At 41.7% G+C, this 17,552-nt stretch overlaps 1 protein-coding gene across 1 annotated transcript in view; it reads right to left on the reverse strand.

Annotated features, from left to right (window-relative positions):
- Positions 1 to 17,298, reverse strand: part of sntb1 (syntrophin, basic 1) — a 28,091-nt gene extending 10,793 nt beyond the window's left edge. The window contains exons 1-4 of the mRNA XM_026369847.1: positions 16,583 to 17,298; positions 7,121 to 7,364; positions 1,218 to 1,335; positions 974 to 1,063 (exon numbers count right to left, since the gene is read on the reverse strand). Coding sequence (XP_026225632.1) covers positions 974 to 1,063; positions 1,218 to 1,335; positions 7,121 to 7,364; positions 16,583 to 17,129 — 999 coding nt within the window. The 5' untranslated portion in view covers positions 17,130 to 17,298. The remainder of the gene's footprint in view (positions 1 to 973; positions 1,064 to 1,217; positions 1,336 to 7,120; positions 7,365 to 16,582) is intronic.
- Positions 17,299 to 17,552: the final 254 nt, after the last annotated feature.

The raw sequence follows: 17,552 nt of genomic DNA on the forward strand, positions 1-17,552 counted from the left end.
GCTAAAATTAAAAGGTGGCTCGTGTCCATGTGCAGGTAGAGTTTCTACACATTCGCTTTGTTGTGCCCTCTCGCCCACCCATCATTTCTAACAAGCAAGCCCTTCACTTTCCCTGTAGAACACACACTGTTAATCTCTAAACTTAGTGCACACACACACACACACACACACACACACACACACACACACACACACACAGAGCCGTGTTCATTTTACAATACTTCATAAGTACACTCATTACCACAGCTTATCTTCAGCACGGCTATGGAATCCTAAGCTGCTCTTTGAAGTTCTCCCTCAGCCAATCATACTGTGGGATTTACAGGGTCAAGGGTCAACTTTTTAACATAATGAGAATATGTTGCTAAGTAACAGTATTGTACGGCATTTGAAGGATCAAATACTGGCAAATTCATGAGGACAAAATTAGACAGGTATGGATGTGCGTGCATGCTTGTGTGTGTGTTTGCACAGGTGTGTGTGTAATAGAGAAAGTGAAGCTTTAGCTGCGTGTGTGCAGCATTTGCTCGCAACATATGAATGCCTCACAAAGCAACAGATGAGTGCTTCAGCAGAAGTGTTGTTCAAATATTTAAATTGACACCTGATACTTTTAACCCAAACTTTTCTAACAGTTACACACCAAGTTGTGTGGAAGTGATGCACATTTGAAGCTTGCACAGTGTACGTGCAAATGAGTGCAACCCCATGGATGCAGTGAATAATGTCCACTCTTTCAAGGCATAAAACTCTGGACCTCACAGGGACAGAACAAGAGCAAATTTGCACATATACATCTACACATCATAGTTACAAAATGGTAATAAGAGAAAAGCGACCCATTAAAAATGTGAGAAATAGCATTGGTGTCACTCACACACATAGACGCACACTTATGCATTCTACAGCTGGATATTATAAAGCATTTTACACTCTCTGTCTCTCTCACATACACATGCACACCAACTCCTACCTTTCCTGCCAGCCAGCCCAGGTGTCGTATCTCTTTGCTGCCAGCAACCCCCATCCTGGCTGTGTTCTGGATGACCTCTGCCAGCGCTCGCTGTGGAGAGATGACAGGCTTTAGGATAGATGATTGTTCAGCATGCATTAGTTACAAAGCAGCTCCGCAGCTAAAGCACTGCCATTACAATTGCTAATTCTAATTGTCACACTGATGCTGAGCTTTACCTGTAAAAATTAATAAAAAGACAGACCTGTGCCAGTGAGGAAGTCACAGAGTGCATGGCTGAGAACCAGGACAGGGCAGATGGTTGGTCTGGGCACCGCAGCACCACAGTGTGCTTGGCATCAGGGGAGTGTAGCTCCAGTTGTCTGGAGGAGAAGATAAGAAAAGTCAAAACATACTTCAAGCTCTCTGTTATCACACTTAGTCATGTATGTTGAAATTGTGTTACCTGCTGACTCAATTTAGTCCCAAGTCATAGTTTCACAAACCAGATGTTATCCACTTATGTTCCAGCTTCAGCTTTGATTGTGTACTCACTGAATATGAATTTTAAAAAGGAACAAGTGGCAGCCTTTACAGTGCATAATGCAGTGTGCGGCTGTTTTGTATTCTAACATAAATACTGTTTCCCACATGGAGTAAAACCAGCAGCAAGAACGCGGTAAAGCAAAGTTTAATGTCCACGGACTCTACATCCAGCATAAGGATGCAGAGTGACTTCAGTCTGTGCCTCATGCAAAGGTTTGTTATAACAATATGAACTCAGTCTTGGTGTCTTTCAGCTTCTCATTGACAGAACACACTTGATCCAGGTAATCAGCAGTGAGTAGGGCAGGGGTACAGTTAACCTTGAGGAACAAGTTCGGGAACTCCTGCTCTAAAGTGTAGTAGCAGTAAAAAGTCTGCTCAAAATGTTTCAAACGAGTAATCTGTATGCACTACAACTAGACTACAATCAATATATATAGGAAAGGGAAAGAAGGAAGAAATGTAAGGTAGGTGAAAAATAGAGAACGTAAAATTTGAAACCACGTGTCAACTACACGCCAGTTACATAATGAATAAGAACAGCACAGTCAGTAAAACCTGCTGCAGTCAGCACTCGAGCAGTTTACTAGGAGTGCAAGTACAGTTTCAAGTGTCAGTATAAAAAAAACATTCTTGATCCAATGAGTTTCCCAAATCTGAACGAACCTAGGATCTCTGTTAACAGGACTCTGCCGTCCAGCTTTTTCCAGTGGTTTAAAATAGAAACTACTCCACACACAGTGCTGCAGCTCTGCAAACATGCTTTCTGTGCAGTTTTCGGGAGCGGGAAAAGCCCCTATGAATGTGATGAATCTGCTCTTCCATCAAACTCTTGGAGGTGGGAGAGACCATGTACTGTAGCTCAGCTCCAGGTGTTACTCTGGGTTAAAAATAGAAGTGGTGCATGTAAAAGGTTTAAAAGTTGATTAAGTACAGGCCAGAGGAGAGGAGAGGGGGAGACTTCAGGGCCAGATGTGCTCTTGGTAGAGAAGGTTCTTTAAGGACGTGTTTGTTTTAGCAACGGCCTGACTCCCTGATTTCATCTGCCGTTTTCTAGCTAAGATGTAATTTTGGGGCTAAATAGCTACTGGTGGCTGGTTCAAACGTCTCCGTCACCAGGTGTGTCCTTGAGCAAGACACTCTTGAGCTCTCGAGTGTGTGTCTGCCCACTGCTTCCCCAGGAGTGATGGGTTAAACGAAGAGGACACATTTCATTTTAACATGTAAATGTGACGTATGACAAAGAAAGACTGCTTCCTCTTAAACTTCCTTCATTTCTTGCATTATGAAAACATGGAGAATCAGCAGCAGTATTAAGTAATGTTTGAGCAATTTTGAAGCAATTACACCAAGTACAAGCCTGCTGAAAGTCTTTTATCTTTAATAAACAGTAAATACAAGCCTACTGGAATTAAGCTATTAAGTGTGTGTCATAGAACCACAGAGAACAAGAAAACAGATTTCCATATTAATCAAGTGCATTGTTTGTTTTGGCCTACTGCAAATTTGCCTAAATCCAGATTATGAGTCAACATGAATTGATTGTTGTTGCACCAGAGTGCAGACACACAGGCTCCAATCATAGCTTTTTTTTTGTTATGGGACAAGTTATGTCTGCATATTGGTGAAAATAGTGCCCAAGTCGAGTCCCAAGTACATAAATCTTAACAAGAAAATTGCAAGTCAGCTGCACTGGAGTGGCATTTAACCCTTTCCCCTGACAGCTGTGTAATTTTTAGATAGCAGAGTCCTTTCAAAGGAAAAGCTAATGATTAAATATTCAAGGTGAGTGCCACGCAAAGCCAGCCTGTTGTTGCTTTATTTATTTAGTGTACTGTTCTTCACACTTCACAGTTATTACAGCAGACAGTTTGTCCTTATCTGAAATAAAGACATTAAAGTCCAGTGAGGTATATTGCATGTGATGGGTAATGTTGGCCTGTATAAATAAAACATACTTGACTTGAGTTAAAACCATATTTGCACCTGGTATTATATAATCTAGATAGATAGAAGATTTTACATTGATAATAAAATTTGTTCCCGTCATTTAATTTAAGCAAACTGATCAGTACTGTACATAAGTAGGTACTTTTGGCAAGAAAACAGCTGCTGCAACTGTAACTCAGTCAGACCTGCTCAATATAACACCTTATCTTATCCGACAGGATGGGTCTGAGTTTGTTGACCTTTCAACTTGTTGGCCAGATCATTTTGTCATTTTGTCACACTGTTTGATTTTATTTACCGTTGGACAAGATTCAACCAGAATGCAAGCCAGCCTGCCTCAAGATGTGCGGCGCTGGCTGATCTGATCAGACCCCGATGCATTCTGCGTACGTTTAACCTTTGTAATAACGTGTTCTTTCGAGGTATGTCAGGTGTAAATAGGATAAAGGTTTATGGCGTGGAAAAATGCTAAATTAGATCTTAGATCGTCATATCAAGCAAACTGAAACCAAGAGGGTCAGTTTTTACAGTTCATATCATAGGTTGAACAAATAGTTAAGAATAACCCTAAAAGTTAATCCCCACCATATAAACAATAAAGTTCCTCATCCAATTTGAAGGCAACTTGTAAAACCAAGCAGAGATACCCCCGATGACAAACGTTTTATTGTGCGGTGTCTGCTTCATGTCAAGTCAAATATTTACGCAGTCTCATTATTTTGATTTAAGTTAGACTTAAGTTCAACTATCAGTCTAACACAATGCCCCAAAGGTTTCATGATTCCAGTTTTGAGGTTAAATTTCAAAACTTAACCAAGATGAAATAACCATCAGACTAAACCAAAATGTGTACAGTAGAATATCTTATATGAAAGCATATCATTTTTAATTTATTTGAGCCACCACAACACTCAGAGAGAGTCCCATACACAGTGTACAGTATGATGAGGAAAACTTCTTCAGCATGTTGAATATCTGAGTATAGATCAAGTCTATCTTTATGCCACAGTGAAAATCACTCCTTCACTGCTGTTTCTTTGTCTTTTATCCTCTCTTCTCATCACCGTATGATCACCGCCTTCACTCACATCCTTCTGTCCTCTCAGGCTTAAACACAGTTTAAACAACAGCTGCTGAAATGAAGAGAAAACCCTCAGAGGGATGCAACATTGCACTGACTCTAGTAAAAAAAGAAGATAGCAGGATTTCCTTGGTTTTTAACATAAACCCTCTTAAGCTATTTCAGTTCTGACACCAAAATAAATAGCACATTCACATTCCAGGAGTGTATTCATGTAAACCAAGATAGCAGCATGTTCTTTGTCTGTGTAGTCTGTGTTTATGTTTCTACATGCTTTGATAGCTCTACTGGAAATCTTGCTCTACAATTAGGTTTTTGCTTTTGTCGCTGTCTGTCAATGGATTTGAATTCAAGATTCGACTGTTTCAAACTTCGATCCTTGTTACCAATATTCTGCCACCTGTCGGCTTATGATAGTGTTTGACTTTGTGATTAGCCACTAATCCCTGTGCTACTGCAGTGGTCTATGTGAGATTTAACTTAATGGTCCTACTTCGAGGTCAAGTTTGATAATGGCTCGCCTTCATGTACACGACAGCTACTCATGGATGTACCTGTCCCCGACTTGTTCCTGTTTATCTGCATGTCCCTCCAGACTTCAAGTCGCCCTATATCTCAAATCCAATATGAGAATAAATCCAAACCTGTTATTTCATTTCCAGGACTTCAACCTGCCTCAGCCACTGCTCCCTGCACATATGTGGACCGGCCAATGCAATACAATACAAAACAGCATACATCATATTTTATGATCAAACTTCTTAGCAGACTTATCCTGCTTTTATTTGGCAGCATCTCGGACTACTTACACTATTTTCAGTATATCACGACTCTTGAGAATCATCTTACAAATCTTGATTACAGTGGCTTGTTAAAAATGAACGCACTAGAACAATGTTTCCTGTTTGTCACAGTACATTAAGATCTGTCACCAAGGAACAATTAACTCACCATTGTGCTCTGTACTCCAGAGTCGACTGATTGTGTCTCTCAGTGCTACACCAGCGAGTCGTTGGCATGTTTCTCTTTATGAAGCTGTTCTAGACAAACTGCACTCATTAAGTGTCTTTGTAGACATATTTCATCTTCCAATCCATCATTTGCATACCTGCCGTCTGTCCCCAGCATATGAACAGAGATAGGAACCAAAGCTTTCGACTTTTCTGCTCCCATCACCTGAATTTATTTGCAGAGGGAAATTGGCATTGCTGCCTGTATTCAACACTACTGTAAACTGTAAACTGTAAACTCTACAGTAAAATTATTAATTTACTATCTGTCTCTCTTTTTGCCTTTACTTACTCTTAACATCAAGCATTGTCACTTTGTTTTTAGTTGGTTTTACTATAATATTAAATAAAACACAGACAGTAGGTTTAGTTCACATGATTGTTCTTGTCTGCACATCATCAAGAATAAATGTGACATCCCTTTTTCAGTTTTCATACACATGGCTTAAACATAACAGATCGCATTTCGGCTTGGGAGTCCTCCCATTTAAACGTTTGCTAAATATTTACTGGTAAGTCAAAGGGGAATTTGTCCAGGCTGCAAGGATAAGGAATGAACTTTAAAAAAAAAAACAAAACAAAACACAACATAACATGAAAGTAAATTTGATTTGGGAGAGAATTTGACCAGTGTCTGTGTATGTGCACTCCAGTTTTATTGAACCACAAAACTTATCTGTGTTATCTGTGTGAATCAAAAACTCACTGTTTCACGAGATGCGATACTGACCTCAACTCCTCGTATAACTGGTTGACCAATAAAGTTAAAGTTAAGGCCAACAAAGTAAATGTTCAACCCTTGTTGTGGTTTTAAGTGGGTTAATACCTCAACCAAGATTTGTGAACACAGAGCTCAAGGTTTGTCAGATTCATACCTACGAAGAGCAGCCCTATGCTTAAACTCCAGTAATGTCCTCATGCATATCTGTTAAAGCTTTAAATCTTTCTATATGTTCAAATTAAGCTGGTTCCACCAAGCAGAGGAGTGAGACCACAGCAAGTCCACAGCAGTGGAGCTGCATCTGATCATACCCTTAGATCCTGCATAAGGTTGTGTAAAGAGATGCCTTCTCATAAATTATCTGTATAGCGTGACAATGACAACAGATCCAGGGCAGGATGTGAACTAATCCCAAACCTGAAGAACCCTGATGGTGCTCATTCTGCCAAAGGCAAAGTACAGGCAATGCTTAATGGACACAATCTCTGTCAATTACTTGCTCTACAAAAGGACTGTAAATATTACCAGCTGACAATCACAGCCCCATCTGTCATGAACAATGTAATCTTTATTTTAGCAGAAAATTATTTTGTCATACATTAATACGTTAACAGAGAACCACCTGCTCTGTCCATGTTTCTCATTTTAATGGTGTTTGGTGTTTTCGTGTGCTAATTTTACAGTTTCAGCTTTGAGCCGCGTAACAACACCTGATGTTGCTTCCACTGTCTTAAAGTTTGGAAAAATGAAGGGACAGTCGACTGGGACAAAAGACAAACGTTCAGAATATGACACCAAAAAAGACAGATGATTGATTGATGGAAGAATGATGATGCGTGGTTTTGGCGTGTCTCACCTACCTGTTCTCAGGGTCCGGTACAGTCATGGCGCGGGTTACATAACACATCTTGAGAGGAATACACCTCCTGTCGCCCTGCAGGGACAGGGAGGGCTGGACAGGAGGGCTTGGAGGGTCAGATAAAGAGGAGGAGGTGAAGGGAGGGCTGCCCAGGCGAGGTGACTCAGGAGGGGGGGTTTCCCAGCCGATCTCTGACACAGGTGGACCCTTTTTGACATATGGCGTGGCCTCACGCATGTACTTGACTGTTGAGAAAAGAAAGAAAAAGATTTTCAGTGTATATGTCATCAATGGTAAATATGATTGTGGTTTGTTTTGGTTAGTGCTGCAGATTTGAAAACAAACTATTGACAAAATATAAAAGTATCCCATTGTATTTAGACAAATTATTTTCTTATCTTAACATTGTTTTATAAAATGCTTAACTTTTTTTTTTGTTTAACTTGGAAAAAAAAGAAAGAAGAATTTAAATTACATCAAGGTGGTGGTTGGTCTCTTGCTAGCCTTGGCATTGTTTTAACATCATTTAACACAAAATATATTACAATCTAAGTGCAATCTATGCTTGAACTTCTAGCCATCAATGTCTCAGCAGTAACACATAAGCTGTAACTTGTTTTGACATCACTTCTTTTTTGTTACAGGTCAGAGGAAGGATGTGGTGATTCAGCAGGTGTTCCAACACAGACAGACAGAAACCGAAACGGTTTATGACTCTGTCAAATAGTGCATATTAAAATTAATTTATGCAAAATGTGCTATTCTGTCACCAAGTGCTACGCAAATAAAGCAGTTCACGTCTTCTGCAGTTTGGTTGATCAAATTATTATCATTTGTTTTGTTGCGCAGTTGGCTCAAAAAACCTTACTTATAAAAGTCAAAACTGGAATCACTGGAGGCCTGATGACTATTTTAAATTCCTTGTGTTTGTAGGTTTGAGAAGACAAGAGGAGAAGAGCAGACAGGACACATGTTTCAGTGAAAGACAGAAATAGAAAGGCAGAGATAAAAGTGGGAGCTAAGCACACTCTCTGCATGTTCTGAATCCTCTGTATGCCCTGGATGTTTAATTGGCATATCCCACTGTACAGGCCGCATGCAATTGGCATATTCGCTGTGACATTTGTAATCCAGCATATGAACTATTCTTGGGAGAAGCACTACAGAGCCCTGTGAGACAGTGTAACAAGCGTAACCGCCAACCTGTAGAGGAAAGATGACAGGCTGACACCTAACAAAGAACAAGAGATGGGGGTGATGTGTAAGTGTCCTCCATGGACCTACGGAGACAATGTGATCTAATTGAGCAGCATAAGAAACCACACTGTCAGATCTGATTAAAGCACGGCAAAAACAAGGCACAAACAAGGCACAAAACCACTGAATCCAATGGGCTGAAAAGATTAAACATGCTCCAGTCAGATGACGACTTGGACCTTGTCTGGTTTTGTTTATTGAGATCTATAGATTTATGAGACTCAGGTGACACAAAGTAACATGCTGGATTTAAATTTTAAAAAGGAACAACCAACAAGCTTTTCATCAGAGATGTCCGTGTACAATAACACCATCGCTCTCTCTGACTTATCTTCTGTGCGGCAAAGCATGACAGACCTGCAAAGGAAGGAAATACCTTAGACCCACAAAGTGTCTGTGTGTACCTGCACTACTGGTGTGGTGGGGACATAAATCTGTCTCATTGTTGAGACCGTTTGGGGACAAAAAGCAAGTCCACATAATGTAAATCATACATTTTAAGGTAAAGTCCAGGAAATGAGACGTGTACATGTCGATGTCATGTTAGTCTGAAGTAATGGAAAACAACTGTGTGTATGTGCTTCAGTGATAACCCAGCATTACTGCTGAACCTTGGACGTTATCCGGTAAGCACTGGTAAGTTTTTCCTACCATTTTATTAGACTCGACGTTATCAAACCCACTATGTCAGTTCACGATAATAGCAAACAGTAGCAAAATGACAACGCGGTCAATGAACCACAACGTGCTGCATAAATATTCATTGTGCATGTCTCCTTAAAAAAAAAGTAACAGCACATCAATAGGAGCTTCTGCTTTCTAAAACTTTGTGATGCAAGTAGAGATTGCTGATGGTGGAGATACAAAAAAAAAAAAAAATGCCGTCGCTACTGCAAAACATCTTCTCACCATGATCAATGCGATGTGAAAGATAGAGCCCCGTATTAAGGATCGAAACATCACTTGGAATTAATAAGATAATTTAACACATTTAATTAAATAAAAGTCTGCTTTGAACACACAATATAATTAAAGCATAACACAACCTAACCAGCTACCATATATCTGTGTAGTGTTGCAGTGTTGCTATCCACAGAAAAAATACAACAGCAACCAATAAATCAAAAACACACAACTCCCAGGACTCCTATTAACCTCTGGCATCAACCATAAATCTTTTTTGTTTTACCCTTTGCAAAACTTTACTTAATGCTATGAGGAGTGTGACAAAGTAATACCAAATGGACAGTAGCACTGAAACAGTTTCTCTGTTAAAGTAAGGGACAATATCCAGTGAAATCGAATTTCCACGACTGTAACGGGTGATGCACAGGCCAAAGAACCACTCAGTGGGATTACAATCAACAGACTTCCACCTTTTCAGGTATTATCTCGTACTTCACAAGCAAAAAAGCGAAACACACATACATTTTCTGGATTTCAATAACTTATTTTAAAAGGTTTGTGGACAAATTAAGCATTAATTAAAGTTATTATTAGTTAGGTAAATGTACCCAAGACAAGATTAAGCTATGTATACAGTATCTTTTCAAATCTTAGCATATTAATCTACAGTGGATTTGCTCAACTGAGTCAACTGAAGAAAAGTCTGAGTGGATAATTTGTTTTCCATTAACTTTTACAAAGAAAGCCTGAAAGAAGGAAATGTAAACTCATCACAGAAATAGAGCTGTAAGTGTTTCCAGCAGAGGGGAAAATAAATGGGGTGGAGTCCGTGTCCGTGATCATTACTCTGGAAGTGCGTAAATGTGTGTGCATTCCCCTGGGTCATGTTTCTATTCCATTACAGCCCCAACACAGTCAAGTCCGCACAATAACCTCCATAGCACGGTAAGAACTTGAAGAGGACGGGGGAACGTGCTACTTGAGCCTTTATTTGAAAGCAGGTCTCCAAGTTGGTTACATAAGTTCAACCCCAAAAAATCCAAATGAGGCACTCCCCTCTGATTTTATTTTCCATTTTTCTTACTCACGCTTGAGACAAAGAGAGTATGCACTCACAGACATGGCATTTATTTTTTTTTATTGCGACTCCCACTCGTCATTAGTAGCTTGCTGATACTGTAGTCATGATGCAGATGGAAAAATAGCAGAGTGTATCACTGCAGACCAACTGTTCAACTCCCCATTGAAAATCCCATTCACTTCGCTTGGTGACATTTAAAAGCCATTCAATTATTTCTTAAATTGTACTCACCCCCATTCACTTACACATTTTACAAATGAGGCTATTCATTACTTCAGTGTGGACAGTGGAGCCAACAGTCCATGGATTTCAATTGTATCTATAGTGCCACACACATTCCCAATGACTACACACACACACACACACACTTGTTCAGTCACATTCCTCAGCATGTGTTTGCACAGCACCAGTCCCCCTTCACACACACACATACGCTCTGCTCTATAACATCAGGTGTAATTACTATATCTGTCTCATTGTGTCTCTTTCACTTAATGATCCATATTTAATGAGGTCTGAAGTCAATAGACTTTCTGTAGCGCTCCAAATGGGGATTTTTATGTGGTGAGAAATTCTAAGTCTGTGGGAGAGAGAGCAGAAGTTGGAACGGGAACAGACCGAGGCAAAGAGGTAGAAAGGAAGAGAAATGCTCCTCTGATTGCAGAATGAGAGCTTTTACTCCAGTGCAGGCATCTGGATACTACAGCAGCGCGAAAGGCAAATTCCAGCCTCACACAATGTTTTTACAAGATTTGGACCAATGTATTACAAACCACTCCAATGTGGCCTTAACAATAAATAGTAACCAAGGTGGAATTTTATAGAAGCAATCGGACAAAGACGTTAGTGCGTAGGTAGAATTACTCATTGACAGTGAACCTTGAACTTCATGTCAAACAGTTACAAACATTCTGCAAGCCCACAACTTCCCACGACTTGAAGAGGCGTGAAATACGTGCATAGGAAAGAAAGCTGTTTTTACGTGCGTCGCGTTGTACAACGTGTTGTTGATTATATCGTGGTGCTGAAGGCACAGACAAAAAAGGTTTTGGAACCTTAAGATTTTTTAAAAAATGACATTTTATTCTGACTGTGAATAATCCCATGACTGCGTGAAGGTGAAAGTTTGAGTCACTGTAGCATGCAAGTGTATAAATGCGCTGAATTGTTAACAGAGAGAAGGAACTGAAACCCCAAAGGAAACCAGCTTTAGGCAAATTTACAGTAGTTTATCCAGACAGACGGACATGTTAAATGTGGCAAGAAGATGAAGAAGATGCATCCTCATCCTCCAAAATGTCACTGCTCTGACTAATCTACAATTTGGAGCTGCAAATTCTTCCGGTTGCGAAGAAAAGGTTACTTTGAAGTTACTGACTTACTCTACTCAAAAACAATACGTAAGGTGGAAAAAGTGAAAGGCACAATACAATATCTTTATTATGATCACACATTAAACCCGAGAGCTGTGGGTTGCATGTTTCATTATTTCCATTAATGGCAACATAAACCACAGATCTTCCTCAAAACCACAACCACAGAACGTGTGAACAGATGGTTGCTGCAGAAGTATGTTTGTTGACTCATCGAGGGATTCAGCAGAAGTCAGTGAGGTGGCGTACCAGCCTAACACACTTCTTATTTGGGTCCTTCGTGGTCAATCTGGTAGATATTTTCTTAAAACTCCTGCTTTAAGCATTAAACTGAAATGTTTCTCCGTTTTATAATAACCACCACAACTAGGAAACGAAACAAACGCAAAGTACAAAAAGAACAAAAGTGCAACGATTACACCTGGAAGGGAGAGGAGCTTCTTCAAACCAAGCTGACGGGAGGAACAGACGAGCCTCAGCTCTCGGCCTCTTGCCTTTTGATTTGGCTGTATAAATATTCACAGAGAAGAGGAAAGAGTGATTCAATCTATTATCTTCGCAACAACAACAGTTGATGTTGTTATCATCAGCGTCATCCGCTCTGAGCGGATAGCGGAGGAGATGATAGCTTGTAATGACATCAACAGTCAGCTGGTAGACACAGTCTCTCTCTCTCACTCACACACACACACACACACACACACACACACACACACACACACACACCCAACCACATACTGACTGTAGCACTAGTCTAGACTACACTACTGACTAAATCTGATGACACACATTCATCAGATTTACACACACACACTCAGATGCACACACAGCAGAAAGCAGCACACGAACGCACACAGACACACACACACACACACACACACACACACACAAATACATCCAGATGTCAGGTGACAACAGGTGAGGCTTGTTAACAGGAGAGCTTACAGGACACTGACTCATTTCCTGTCTGCTGGGAAGTTTTGGCAGATGTTCTTTACAGTAGCCTTTCTTCCGCTTCCTAGTCTCGATGCTTACACACACACCACTGTTTGATGCCGTCTTCCTGCACTCACTCACATCTGGTGAAGTGTTTCCTCTGCAGGGTAACTACTGCCATTTTCAACCTGAACTGTTTTCTCCCTCCACTTTCCATTACATTTATCTGCTCTGAGCAAAAGCACGTCCATTACTTCAATATAGGAAACGCTTCCACTTATTCTAAGTGTTTCTTCCTAGTTCCCTGTTCATTATCTCTATCTTTGCTGTTTTGATTCACATTCTTGTGAAGTGATAGTCAAAAATGCCTCAAATGTTGTCCTTGACAGTTTGTGTATTTCTTTAACTTCCTTTGCAGGTTTCAGAGGGAAACCGTGGTGGCAGGTGTTTATGCCTCCCTGATCGATCAGAATCTAGAGCCTTATCATTACTTTAAAAAAAGAGAAGAGAGCAGCTTTGTAACATGACAGATGGATTCTGTTCAATTCCAATCTCCATTTGTAAACAAATCTTTGTTCAGCCCTGCCAAAGACTTGTTTAAAACACATTTTATAATAAAAATGTCAACTCGGAGTAGCAAGGGTACTATCCTTGTGTGTCCACGTCTTGCACCTCAGACTGATACCTGTAATACTTTGTTATTGTGTCTGACAGGTTCTACAGGGGTTTGATATTAGGATGGGAAGCAGGACAAGAAAGGACCTGCACAGCGAAGCCATCTGCAATGCTTGAGCGTTGAGCGCACCTGGAATGACCTGATACAACACATCATCCAATCACGTCTAGAGTCCCACATGTTAACCCAAACCACAAAAAATGGTGTAAACGTCCATAGTGTCATAACTCCATAAGTGGCCCAACATGCCTGAGAATTAACACACTTTTAAGTTTACTTCACTGTCTCAGCGGTTGGCTACACATGGCTTCAAACAGGAACTGCTGTCAGTTGTCACACAAGAAAAGTCACATTTTACACAGAGCTCATATAAAAATAAAAGGACAGGCAGCACTTCAGGAACTTAAAAGATCCAAAATGCAAGGACACTATGGCAGGCGGGATTTAAATGAGCCAACGGGAGGACAAGTGATGTTATCTTCAGATATCTTATCCTAATTGTTATAGGGCGTGGGTGAAATATTACTCACATACTACAGCGGTCCAGAGCAGGGCAGGTAATATAACCTCACCCCACCTACCCTGCAGAAATAAATCCCATCCAAATGGGGCGATAACCTCCTCTTGGCTAATCACACTGTCTTCCACAATCTTTATTCAAGAACGTGACAAAAGGAATCATAAAAAAGGAACAGAGGCATTCACGGTGTTGTTAGAAGTGACGGAAGTAGCTGTGTGAGGAATAGAGAAGTTCAAAAAACCAGTACACTTTCTCAACACCACACAGGCTAGCTACCTGGCCATTAGGCATTTTTCACTGAGGACATTTTGACATGTCACAGTAAGAACTGCAATGAAGGAAATGATAATAATGATGGCTGAACTCCATTTTGCTGCTTGAGTGCGTATGTGCCAACTTAGCTGTTTTTTTTATTCACAGGACTTTAACTAAAAAACTCTGCAAAAGGAGACTTCCATGTTATTCATCAATATATATTTTAATTATATATTTTTATTTGTGCATAAGCAGACCTTTACTAGACCACCATAATGGCTGCTCAGAGCTTTAGGACGCAGTTGCAAAGGCTTCACTGATCCTCATAGCAGTGAAGCCTAACAAGGGGACACGCTGAGTCATTAGACAGAGCCAGCAGAGAGTCTGCATCTTGCACAGGGGGACACTTTAACAAAGCGGCTGCTCCCTGACACAGGGCGCTGAACCCTGCTCCTCTAGTTCGAGAGCAGTTTTAATGCAGGCTTCTAAAGCCTGCTTTAAGTGGGAGCAAGTGGCCGCTGCCTGTTTTAGCTGTATCTGTCCTCCATCTGCCAAATGAGTTTCCAAGATGGCTTGTCAGGGCTACGGTAAAACAGACAGATTACAAGCATGGGTGCAAAATCCCTCTTGCACAAACAGAGACAGACATGCCATGAGGGCTGAACTAGTTCTGCTGACACTTGAATATGTTTCTTTCTGATCTCTTCCCTCCTGTAACACTCTCCTGACTATGAGAAGCAGGTTTGTACACAGGGATAAACATGGAATATCATACAGTTTTATGCTCTACATATCACTGGGTATTCTTTTATTCATGACAGTTTACATGCTTGGTTTTGTGTTAAGCACCTTTCACATCCTCAATAGCATGAAAAAACAAAACACTTTGTACTCATCCCTCATGGTTCACTGCTTTGCTAAATGCAAATGATCTCAGTAAGAGTGCAGTTATAGTGAACTCTGTCTCTCTATAGTCTCTCTGTCCCATCACTCACCCTCCCTCATTAGCGCTCCCTCTGTTTCAGTCTGTTTCTACTGTATCCCTCTCCCTCTGAGCACTTTTCCCATTAAATTCACATTTCAGCACTACCCCCTCCTACTTCTCCCTCTCTCCCTCTCTCTCTCTTTGCTTCATTCCCTCTCCCCTTATTTCTTATCTCAGTTAGTTTTCAGCTGGGACCTGCTTTTCCCTCTGCAGCATAGCCCCTGTGTCCCACTGGGAAAGATCATCACCATGTTTGTATGTGTGAGTGTGTGTGGTGGAGAGAGTGAGCGTGAGCGTGTGTGTGTGTGTGTGAGAGAGAGAGAGAGTCAGCGAGAGACACTTTGTTCTTACTATCGTAACTCCATGAGTCTAACTCCATGAGTCCTTGGAGGAACAGGGATGAAAAAAAACATCTCATACGTGTGCAACATTAGCTTGTGTGTGTATGTGGCTCCGTATGTTTGTGTGCATGTGTGTGTTGAGGGGGTGAGAGGGGTCAAACTGACGCTCATCCAATAGAGTGGAAACTGAAAACCATCAGCTGGAGTTTCTTCTTCACGTTTCAACTGAACTGAAGAAGGGAGAGGCTTGAGGAAATGTAGATTCTTTGAGTGGCCTTGCTCTCAAAAGGAGTGTGAGGGGAAGACAGATGATATGAGTTTGATGGTTCTCCCATGGCACCCCTGGTTGCATAATAATTGTTTCCTTAGAAATATCAACTGCTCTTCTGCACAAAAGGTAGCCAGTCGTCCTCCTGTTTCCCAAAAGGAGTCCCGACGGCGAAGCTGCACGACACACACTTCCTAAAAACTGTGCCTTTTTCTATTCTTCTCTAAATTAAATAAATCTGCAGATAAATGCAGACGAGGAAAAACTGATTTTTGTTCCTGGAGGCGGTGACTGTGTGGAAACTGTGGCTTTATACGCAAATACAACAAAATGAATGAAATATCAGTTGCACAGGTGTGTGGGGGAAAAAAAAAAAAAAAAAGCAGATAAAAGACATAATAAAATAAGCAGCACTTTCCTTCTCTAATGGAAAAAATAAATCACATTCTACAGCAGAGGTTTTCGTTCCCAGGCTTCAACACTCAGAGCCATGCTGCTCTTCATTCTGTTGGTCTAATCAGGGAGTGATTTATACCTGGGACGCTAAGTGAATGCAATCAGCTGGCAGGTAGAACAGACGACTTGCTTCACTTTTACTGTGTAATCATGGGTCACTGACCTACTGGATATGCATAAAGCAACGACCTGCCCTTGCATACATGACATTCTTTCATTTTCCAATCACAGATTAATCTTGACTAAACTGAGGAGATGATACAATCCATCAACTAAAGAGCAGAGTGAGTCTCTCTCTTTCCATCTCTCTCTCTCTCTTTCTCACACACACACACACACACACACACACACACACACACACACACACACACACACACACACACACACACACACTGGGCAGCCCGCTTACCTTCCAGAGTCACCTCTTTCCCGGCCCGTTTCAGCGCTTGCACCGCCTCATCGTGCGTCGCATCCCGCAGGTTCATCGCGTTCACGGACAGGATCGCGTCCCCGACGTACAGAGCCTGGGTCTGGTCCGCTGCGAGCCCCTTGAATATCTTGCTGATGAGGATGGGCATTTTGTTCTCCTTCCCCCCTTTGATGCTGATCCCGAGTCCCCCGATCTCCTGCTTGGTCACCTTGACGCACCGCTTTCTGTTGGCGATCGTTTCGGGCACCCGCTCCGGGATGTCCGTGAACGCCGTGCGCGACGCGTGGGGGCCGTTGTTGGAGTTGGTGTTGGTGTTGTCCAGGTAAGATCCGTTGGTCACGCCGTTTGAGTTCACGCTGTCGTTCACACTGTCGTTCCCGCTGCTCTCCTCGCAGCTTAACGTGAGCGCTTCCTCGTTCAAGTTGACCAAAACTTTGTGCCACTGCTCCCGCACCAAAACCTCCACAAATCCACTTTTTTGCACTCCGGGGACACCCAAAACTCCCGTCGCTAATACCACCGCCATCTTTGTAGCATGTCTTTAAAATGACATGTGATTTTGTTCCCGGCGCGCTCTCGCACGTTAACTTCCACCCGGTCTCCCTCGCGCTCAGCCTGGACTTTGCCCCTGAGAAGTTTTTCTGTGGGACTTGTCAAATCGTTCCGACCAACCAGCCGGAGCCCTCACGGCACAAGCTGTCCTCTGCTCCGCCTGCCCGAGATCCTATCTGCTGGGTGGAGTTTGCTCCCCCCGCCGTCAACCGATCCCATCTCCAGATCCAGCGCGGACGAAGCGTGTTCATCATTTCCCCCAAAACATTAGAGGCACGATGACTGACGCGGAGGGACGCACAGGATTTACAAACATAACAGCTATCCTATGATCATTTTCTTTATGTAAACATGTATGAACTGTCACGGTACAATCAGTGATGTCGGTTATTTATCT

Source organism: Anabas testudineus, chromosome 16 (genome assembly GCF_900324465.2).
Source record: "Anabas testudineus chromosome 16, fAnaTes1.2, whole genome shotgun sequence".
In the NCBI taxonomy this organism is placed as follows: Eukaryota; Metazoa; Chordata; class Actinopteri; order Anabantiformes; family Anabantidae; genus Anabas; species Anabas testudineus.